At 46.1% G+C, this 10,061-nt stretch overlaps 1 protein-coding gene across 1 annotated transcript; it reads right to left on the reverse strand.

Moving 5' to 3' along the window:
- Window positions 1-5,863: 5,863 nt before the first annotated feature.
- LOC133241138 (serum amyloid A-3 protein) lies at window positions 5,864-9,679 on the reverse strand. The gene is made up of 4 exons (XM_061406260.1): window positions 9,572-9,679; window positions 8,919-9,010; window positions 6,534-6,672; window positions 5,864-6,147 (listed from the first exon to the last, which is right to left on the reverse strand). The coding sequence occupies exons 2-4, from the start codon at window positions 9,007-9,009 to the stop codon at window positions 5,982-5,984; spliced, it is 396 nt and encodes a 131-aa protein (XP_061262244.1). The 5' UTR covers window position 9,010; window positions 9,572-9,679; the 3' UTR covers window positions 5,864-5,981.
- Window positions 9,680-10,061: the final 382 nt, after the last annotated feature.

Genomic DNA, 10,061 nt, shown 5'->3' on the forward strand with positions numbered 1-10,061 from the left:
AGTCATGTCCGACTCTGTGTGACCCCATAGATGGCAGCCCACCAGACTCCCCCGTCCCTGGGATTCTCCAGGCAAGAACACTGGAGTGGGGTTGCCATTTCCTTCTCCAATGCATGAAAGTGAAAAGTGAAAGTGAAGTCGCTCAGTCGTGTCCAACTCATAGCGACCCCGTGGACTGCAGCCTACCAGGCTCCTCCGTCCATGGGATTTTCCAGGCAAGAGTACTGGAGTGGGGTGCCTGACCAGGGATTGAACCCATACTCCTGCATTAGAAGGTGAAGTCTTAACCACTGGTCCACCAGGGGAGTCCCCCTCTCTCTTTCTTAGATTGAGTATTGATTAAAAGTTGTTGACCAGGCCCTCGATGACTTGTTCCCAGATTCTTGTTCTCAGTTTCAGAGCCCAAGTTTGTCTCTCATCCTGGGCGCTGTTCACGGACTCCTCTGCACTTGCCCTCTGGTCGTGCCCCTGCTCAACCCTGACCTGCCCTTTGCCCCAGGGCCCATCTGCTGAAATTCCACCGGGGTTCTGTCCCTTCTAGTTCCACATGGCAAGGTTTTTTTTTTTTTAATTTTTATTATTATTTTTTTAATTAAAAAATGCAGATAATATAAAATTTATCATCTTAACTGTTCTGTGGCTCAACAAGGGACTGAAATTGCCCCTTTTGTCGGGAACAGTAACTTTAGGGTAAAATTTTGAGCAAACCCAGTTTTTCTCACCCATTCATTTAAAAGAAATCTGGGTACCATGAAACTTCCTGAGGAGCAGTACAGAATTACAACACAACGCTGCTGGGCAGAGATGACTAGCCTGGAGCTTCCAGTCAACCTTGGTCTAGTGGATAAAATACAAACCGCAAGAGAGGCTGGGAAATTCCTGCTTGGTATTTCTTCCCAGAGGACTCAGAAAAACACTGGCACTGCTGTGTCCTAAATACAGAGAATATTTTCCTGGACTGGGGTTTTCCCAGCTTGCCCAGGTAATAATACATTATTCCAGATGGACTACTCTGACTCCGTCTGAATATTCAAGATGACATATATTAGTGACCTAGGCACGATTTTATCTGATACTAATAGGCAAAGCCTGGGTTTCATGGCTTTATATCAGTGTTTTGACTTCCTCGGCTTTTCCTAGTTAAACCGCCCGTCTTCGTGGCCTGAGGCTGTGCAGCCATGCAGAGCCCCATGCGTAGCACAGCCCTGTGCTTGGTTTAATGCCCTGCTTTCATCATCTTGGAGTTTTTAAGAATTTCTGAACATGTTTATTTGGGACTGGTACCATACATTATGTAACTGGTCCTGCCTGCTGTGGTAGATCTGAGGTACAGCTTGAGATTTTGCATTTCTAGCCGAATCCCAGGTGATGACCGTTTTCTGTTCTCAGTTTATTTAGGCTTAAATTAACTTTCTCTGGAGAAAGAATTTTCTGTGAGGGGTGCCTAGGGACTTGACTCGAAATGGATCAAACACAAGCTCAGGCTCTCTGGTTCCTCTCTTCCAGGGATACCGGGTGATGACTGGAATAGCTTTTATTATTGCTTTAGTTGAGATATCATTAGCATACAGCATGACATTAGTTTCAAGTATACAGTGCAATGATTTGATATTTGTATATATTGTGCAACGATCATCACGATAAGTCTAGTGATCACGATCATCATCACGATCATCATCACGATCATCACCATACACAATGACAATTTTTTTGTGTGTGATGACAACTTTGATGTACTTACATGTGGAATCTAAAAAATAAACCTGAGTATAACAACAAAAAAAGAGACTCACAGTTAAAGAGAACAAATTAGTGATTACCGGTAGGGAGAGAGAAGGGAGGAAAGGGCGTGATAGGGGTAGAGGATTGCGGGGTACAAACTACTCTGTATGAAACAAGCTATAAGGACGCACAGGAAATATAGCCAGTATTTTATAATGACTATAAATGCCGTATACTTTTTAAAAATTGTGAATCTCTGTGTTGGACATCTGAAACTTATGAAATATTGTACATCAATTATACCTCAATTTAAAAATATAAAGAGAAAATATCCATGCACCCCTATGTTAACTGCAGCATATTTACAACAGCCAAGATATGGAAACCATCTAAAGCATCTTAAAGTCCACCAGTGAGTGAATGGATAAAGATGATGTGGTATAATGGAAGTACATTTCGTAATGCATTACCCTGAAAAAATTCCCTTTTTACTAGTTAGTTAAAAAAATTAATTCTTTCACTCATTCACTTGTTCAGTAAGCATTGAAGTCCTATTACATGCCAGATACTGTGCTTAGTGCTAGATATTTAAAGTTAAATGAGACAGAAATTGTTACAATCTAGGGTTGAATACAGACCAAGAAAACCATCAAAACACGCCACCCCCCCCAAAAAAAACCCAAAATAACAGAAAAAGCAAACCAAGAAATGAATAAAATCATCTCACATATTGATGATTGCTAGGAAAGAAGTAATAGCCATGGTAGGCTACCCATGTCGAGTCGGAGAAGGCCATCCTGAAGAGGAATTTCAAGTAAGAGGCGCAGGAAAGATGGAAGCAGCCTTGTGAAGGATGGGTGGGAAGCATGTTCAGGGCAAAGGCAATACCACATACCTATAAATTAGAGTTTGACTCATTGGTGGGACTGAGGGAAAACCAATGTGGCTGGAGAGCAGAGAGCTGGGAGGGTATGGCATGAGATGAGGCCAGAACATGACCAGGGACCAGGTCTGCTGAAGAGTTTTAAGTAGAAGGGACACAGGATCAGACTATGGCTTCAACTATCAGTCTGTGTGCTAGAGAAACAGGCCTCTTTTGTCTGTGACAGTCCCAGTTTATTCCTGTCATCCTGGTATGATTATTACTAATGTCCCTTTTCGTTCTGGAAAGTGACTTGGTTTAGATGATAAGTTATACAGCCAACTTAAGCAGAAAGGGAAACCATGAAGATGGGGAGACTAGTTAGACAACGGCTGCAGGAACCCAGGTGAGAAATGGTCTTGGAGGTGCCCATGAGAGCAGGTTAATGGATTAGAGATGAAATCTGGAAATAGAATCACAGGACTTGCTAGTGGATTGGATGTGGGGTAAAGGGAAGGGAAGCATCAAGCTTATATCTCAATTTCTGGGCTGAGTAACAGAGGGAACAGTGGTGTCATCTGCTGAAACGGAGGGGCCTGCAGGTGAAAAGTTCTGGAGGCAGATGAGAGTTCCCTTTGGGACATGCTGACTGTGAGATCTCCGGAAGCCATCCAAGCAGAGGTGTCTAGAGGTCAGTTGGATATTCAAGCACGGGGCTGGGAAACCAGCTTTCTGAGCAGGGGAGGTGTAATTTTCGGAGCCATCAGTGTATAGGTGCTATTTCCTGCACTTGGAGAAAATTTAGAGACATAAAAAGTGAGAGTCCTGGGGTGGGAAGGGGTGGGAGGTGGGAGGGACGTTAAAGGGGGAGGGGACACATGTATACCTGTGGCTGACTCATGTTGTTGTATGGCGGAGGCCAACACAATATTGTGAAGCAATTTTCCTTCAATTAAATAAGTTTAGGGGGAAATAAAGAGAAAAAAAAAAAAACTTAAAGAAAGTGAGAACCAGAACCAAGTCTGAGGGACCCTTAGAGTTTAGGGAGATGAAAAGACCCAGCTAAGGGGATAAAGGAAAATTAAAGGGAAACAAAAGGAGGGTATGGTATTATGAAGCCAAGAGAGAACCTTCCAGAAAGGAGGAAGAGGACAATTGTGCTGAGCGTGTCTCAGAGCCTTCCTGATATGAGACAGGAACTTGTCAACTGTCTTGGCACCACGGAGGTCACTGGTGACCAGAGCTGTTTTGCTGAGTGGTGTGGACAGAGATCAGGCTGGTGGGGGTTCTAGTGTGAGTCAGAAGAGAGGAAGCAGGAAGTGCAGATGGACAGACTCTCAAGTTTGACGATAAAGAGGAAGAGGAAAAGGTGCCAGAGTGAAGAGTGACATGGACTGAAGTCTGGGTTTTCAATGCGGGAATTTATTGAGGAAGCAGATACAGAGGGTCTGGACTCTGAGGTGTGGCATGTATCGTGATGAACAAGCACAATTTCCTTGCTGAGATGAATGTCCCCAGGTGTCCTGTGCAGGACAAGAGCGCCACAGGAGCTGGGCGGAAGGGAAGCACTAACCAGAAAGTGCTTTCTCCTGCAATGTCCCTCGAGCACCCAAACTGCAGAGATTAGCACTGTGGCCAGCTGGCACCGGGGATGTGTTCATAGGGTCCAGCTCCAGAATCACAAGCCAGGCAAAGAAGGGTAGGTGTGGAGCTCAGAGTAAATAAACACACACTTCTACTCTGAATGTGGGATTGAGGAGCGCTCCCGAGGGGAGAAAATTAATGAGAATATGATCTCTAGAGAGGAAAGACATGTTGAATTTCCCCATCAAGGAGGAAGAAAAAATGTGGATATAAGGTAGTAACAAGAGAGCTTTCTCATACAGGTTCCATCAGAAGGCCTTGTCAGAGATGTAGGTAGGAGACGTTTAAGGAGGATAATGGCTGTATCTCAGAAAAGTGAGTCTCTGACTAAATAAAGCAGGGGAAAGTTAGCTGGGATTGAGGAGAATGTGGCTGCCCGTCAGCTGCTGAGAACAGGCTCAAAGCTCTGCTGAGTTTAGGGTTTTGATGGTAGAGTCTGAATGGACCCCAGGTTGTAAGCAGCCTTTGTTATGAGATTGTTCTCTGTTAGATTTCTAACCCAGGTGCTGAAGGTCTAAAATTTTGCAAAATGAGGGGAAAGAAAGGAAACATTAGAGAAAGGATGATTGGCAAGGTTGGATAAACAAGCTTTCCAAATTTTTTTAAAAGGGAAAAATAAGTGTATTGTTACTTGAGATGAAAGTTGGATACAGAAGCCTATTCACCATCCTTTAAGATTTTAGATTATTTTACTTCTTGAAATCTGAAAAATTCCTAAACATCAAATCTGAAAACAAAACAAGCTGAACACCAAAACCAAAATTTTTATCTGAGAAAGAAGTTTCTTGGTTTTCTAGGAATATATGATTTACAGAATCACTCATAATTCCTGTGCTCTAACAGACCCATGGCAACCCACTCCAATATTCTTGCCTAGAGAATCCCATGGACAGAGTCCACGGGGTCCCAAAGAGTCAGACATGACTTAGGACTAAACAGCAACAACAGCAGACCCAAACCCCTTTGTTAAGAGACAGTTTTCCTCAATAAGTAACTGCTGCTGGCTTCCCTGGGTTGAGAAAGGACCAGGAGGGGAAAACGACTTCCTCTCAAGGACATGAATCATATCCAAGGCAAACAAAGGCGCCTGGCTCTGAATTTCCATGTTGCCATTATTCCTCCACTCCTTGACATGTTTGTTCCTGGGAACTTGTATAAGGCAAGGAAAATGGAAGGGAGCAGCACTGGAGGCGGTTCCGGATGCACAGACAGAAACTGGCTCATAGTTGTACTTGTAGGTGCTGCTGAGAAATGAACAGGAGATCCAGGTGGCAGTTTCTGGAGCAGGATTCCACCATCCAGTCCTCCTGTGTCCATGCCCCACACAGAGAGCACCGAGGACAGGCTAGGGGACTAGACCTGGGGACAGAGAAGGGGACAGGACACAACAGCAGGGAGTGAGAAGGCCTGACTGAGAAGGGCCTGGAAATGGCCTCAGTGTAACCAGAGGGGTCTGGAGAGGGAGTGGGTCTGATTAGGGAAGGCTGGAGAGGGCGTCTGTCCTGAATGATGCTGAGATTCTATCCCAGAACCAAACACACAGGCACAGGCTCAGCCTTCACGTCGGTGTCTGGCCATCACCCCTGGGAACTAACAGGCTGTCCTTATACCAAAGAATGACACACAGTCTCAGTATTCCATCTCTTGAGCATTTATTAGATCTGCTTCCTTCTGAGGACAGAGAACTCTCTAGGTCAGTGTCCCTGCCCTTAGGGACTCACAGCCCCATCTCCTGAGCAGAGAGAGAGGCAGCTCAGTACTTGTTAGGCAGGCCAGCAGGTCTGAAGTGGTTGGGGTCTTTGCCGCTCCGGCCCCATTCGTTGGCAAACTGGTCGGCCTTCGAGTCCTCCCGTACCTGGTCCCTGGTCATACCCTTAAACAGAGGGTCTGTGATGCCCTGAATAGTCTCTCTGGCATTACTGGAAAGGAGGGCAAAGAGGGGATTAATCCAGGACTATGAGCCACAGCCCCACCCTCCCCATCTCTCCTCTTTCCAAGGGATCAATGACTCTGAGAGGAGCCAAGGAAAGAGGGGCTACAACCCTGAGGCTTCCTGGGCTCAGCCCACCTCAGCCCTGTGATGAGTGAACAACACCCATAGAGGGAGGGTGGAGAGTCTCCTGTCTCACCAAGTTGCTCTGCTCTTCAGCCCCTCAGACCTCACACTGGGCACAGAGCAGGAAGGTGGGTAAGAGGAGGAGGGCCCACAGACTACAGGAAAGTTCTCCAGGGCTTGGCCCCTCCAGGTTGTCCTAGGCAGCCAAGCTCTGCTCACCCATCCCTGCATCCCCAGGGACCTTGGTACCTGATCACTTTAGCAGCCCAGGCGCCCCCCGGTCCCCTTTGGGCAGCGTCATAGTTTCCGCGGGCGTGGAAGTATTTGTCTGCACCCTTGTAGTTGGCTTCTTTCATGTCTTGGTAAGCTCTCCACATGTCTTTAGCCCCTGGGAGGAAAACAAAATGATGGGATGAATGTGATCGTGTTTTGGTGAAAGAGAAATAAATAATTTCCTCCCACTGATTCTAGGTTTCAGCCTTCAACCAAGCCCTTGGAGATTATTTTATTGGCTTGAAATGAATACTTCTTTACTTCTCACTTACTTCCCTGATCTGAAGTTGTCAGTATCACACTTGGCGCAAGGTTTATTCTGTTTGATTTCATTCTAAGTCTGTTGGAACTTTGTTTCTGGAGGTGTGTGATGTGTGTGAAGAACAGGTCAATGCTCTTTCTTTAAGGGATGTTTGCTTATACAATGAACCTCCACCTGGAAAGATGCAGGAAAGGCTCTGACCAGAGCTTGAGAAGAAGGACGATACTGAGAAAGGCTGTGGATATAGGATATTCCCAGCCTGGTCAAGGGGAGAAATCCAGCCCTGGGGACTAACTCGGGCCTGAGTACATCTGAATACTCAGGGCATGTTTACTCATGGGCAACCGTCAGAATTAAATCAGCAGGTGATAAAGGTGAGCTCCCTAAGAGGGCTTTGAAGAAACAGGGTAATCAGATGCAGAAAAAGGGCAACTGACCCACCAGCTCTAAAGTTCAGTGTCCTCTCCAGTAAAATGGAGGAGTAATGCCTCCCTCAGGGTGGTTATGCAGAAGAACTGAGGAAATAGAGGTTAGGTTTATAGAACATTGTCGGTGCTCACTATACTATCACCTCTCTGGTCCTTAGAAGAGTAGGGCAAAAAAATAAATAAAGTAGGATGAAGATCAGGGAGGCATGGACAGAAAACCCAACCTAAATAGAATAAAATGGCAAAGGTTTAAATGATTAGCTCATTAGGGAAAAGAGGAAAATATAACATGGATTATAACAATAGTTTATGTAATATCTCTATGAGATAACTTATCTTTATTTTAGGTGTTAGCTATTTCCACTGTTCAGAAAAATAGTTTGGTTGAGGGCTATGATATTCTTACTATAGCTATGCACCCTGAGTTACAGATTTAAATAGTTCTCTGGAGTCTAGAGTTGCTTAATAAGTGCTTCCAAATGCACGACATATTTGTCCCTTGGGTGCAAAACCAGGTAGTGTTGTCTGTATGTGCACAAAATCAAGTGGGGTGCTCAATAATGGACAGATTTGCAGAGAACCCCAGGGATTGTGGTTCAGGGAAGGGACTGTGTGTGGATCCAGGCACCTGCATTCCACAAAGCACCCAGACCATGGGTAATTCTCATGCAAGTCATCCTAGAGTGCCCCTTGAACAACACTGACCTAAGAGATGAAAAGATACTTTTATCTGAGTCTGTGTGAATTCAGATGGAATTAAGAACAAACTCTTAAAACAATTATTCAGCAATTATCACAGAAAAATAATAACACCAAATAGTTTTGGGAAATAAATTATGGCCAGTTTGCTCTGGCTAGTGAGGTCTATATCTCTTGCTATAGGATTCTCGCCAGGTCTCAGCATCAGCAGAACCATCATCAAGGAAACTCATGCTGCCATTTACTGTGGGGAGGGGAACTCTATCGGGTTTCCTTCCAAAGGCAGCAACCCCCACTCTCTGCCATCTGCTCAGATAAAGACCAGGACGCGTGTTCACAGACCCCTCACCCTCCACGTGTACTCTTGTCTGGGAGGCAGTAGAAGGGCCGAAGTCAACAGCAAGGTCTCAGGATGCTGGGTTCAATCCTGCTCTGCTGGAGGATGTTGGACCCTATCTTAATCTCTTGGGGCAGCAGGTTCTCTGATAAGGGGTAATGGTCCCTACATTGTAGGACTCAAGGATTAAACCCTGAGGGGGAAAACGAGTCGATTCCTGCACATAAAGCTCTTAGACAGTCCTGGGCAGCTACTAAAAAACCAAGTATTTTATTTATAAGTATTCAGCGGTTGCACCCACTTCATGGCTACAGGAGACTTGGAAATGAGCCATCTCTAGTTGCCCACGAGGGGACAGCAGAGCCTTACTGGTATTCTGGCAACAGATACCCTGCCCCCCAGATGTCTTCCTCACTCCTGCTGAAAGTTGGGGCCCAAACTTTATGTGACTTCGGGCTTGGGGATCCCCTAAAAGAGTGCAAAGCTGGCCAGAAAAACTTCGGGAAGTGCTACCATGAAACCTAAGCTCCTTTTCTGCCCACCTGTGGCCTTTGCCCTGTGGGGATGTGTCCTCTGCTCAGGTCAATCCTGGGGAAGCAGACACAGCCTCCCCTGGCCCATCCTTTGGTTCTTACCTTGACCAGCTTCCTTGAGGAATGTCCCCCATCTCTGGCTGCTGACGCCCAGGATCAGGAAGCAGAAAATGATGCCCGTGGAAAGGTTCATCCTGCAACAGAGAGATGAGTGGACTCAACCAAGAATGACAGGTCTTGGGGCTGAGTTGTAATATGGATACACTCTTACATTCCAAACATAACTCCCTCTGAATTTTATCTCGATAGATAGACAGATGATAGGTTGTAACACAGAGGATCCAGCTCTCATTCCCATTGAATCCTGGGAAATCTAGTGATTTCCTGCATGAAGGATTGCAACGTGCTTTTAGTGTAAACCACTTTCCAGTCCAGTCATCCTCTATCAGCCCTGAGACCCGGCTGCACTGCAAGTTTCCCAAAGGCAAGAGGAGTCTGTTCATGCTGCCTCTCTGTGATACGAGACGAGGTGAACGAGGCACAGCTGTCTGTGGCCCGCGTGCTCACCCCATCGCTGCCTGCACAGAAGACGCAGACAAGGCGAGCCCTACTCCCTGAAGTGCTCAATCTGGTGGATTCTAATGGTCAGAACAGTAGATTCAGGAAGGAAGCAGAGAGCTGGGCTGCAGCGCAAGAATGCTGCTGAAGAGAAAGTCTCCGAAGAGGAAAAGTGTTGGAGAGTTCTAGCACCTCACCTGTGGCCAGGCCCTCCTGCTGAGGCTCCTGGTGAAGCTGAGCTGCCTGTGCTGCCTGCCTGGGAGACGGGGCCGGTGCTTTATGTACTCTCACTTGGCTAGTGGAGCAAATGAGAACTGGGGTGGAAGCAAAAAAAAAGAAAGAAGGAAAAAAAGTTTGGGAAATCCCTCCTGACCAGAACACAGCATTCAAAACAGCAGTGTTATTCTTCACTCACATCGAATTTTCCTAGATTGTGCAATCTGGCAACTTTCAGAATGTAGCATATTGGGCTTTTCCTGCCCGTTTCTAGTCTCACTCCAGGAGACAAATGTGTTTTTCACCCCCCATCGTAATGTACTGACTTTTGCTGTGAAGTGTGTGTGTGCTTAGTTGCTCAGTTTTGTCCGACTCTTTGGGACCTCATGGACTGTAACCCACCAGGCTCCTCTCTCCATGGAATTCTCCAGGCAAGAATACTGGAGTGGCAGGCAAGAATACCAGGCAAGA

The sequence above is a fragment of the Bos javanicus genome, chromosome 29, assembly GCF_032452875.1.
Source record: "Bos javanicus breed banteng chromosome 29, ARS-OSU_banteng_1.0, whole genome shotgun sequence".
Classification (NCBI taxonomy): Eukaryota; Metazoa; Chordata; class Mammalia; order Artiodactyla; family Bovidae; genus Bos; species Bos javanicus.

Bases quoted from the DNA above. Each gene is read 5' to 3' on its own strand.
- LOC133241138 (XM_061406260.1), bottom strand. From the start codon at position 9,009: ATGAACCTTTCCACGGGCATCATTTTCTGCTTCCTGATCCTGGGCGTC. The intron at 6,673-8,918 runs GTAAGAACCAAA...TTTTCCTCCCAG, and splicing joins CCTCAAGGAAGCTGGTCAAG to GGGCTAAAGACATGTGGAGA. The intron at 6,148-6,533 runs GTACCAAGGTCC...CCTCCTTTCCAG, and splicing joins TGGGCTGCTAAAGTGATCAG to TAATGCCAGAGAGACTATTC.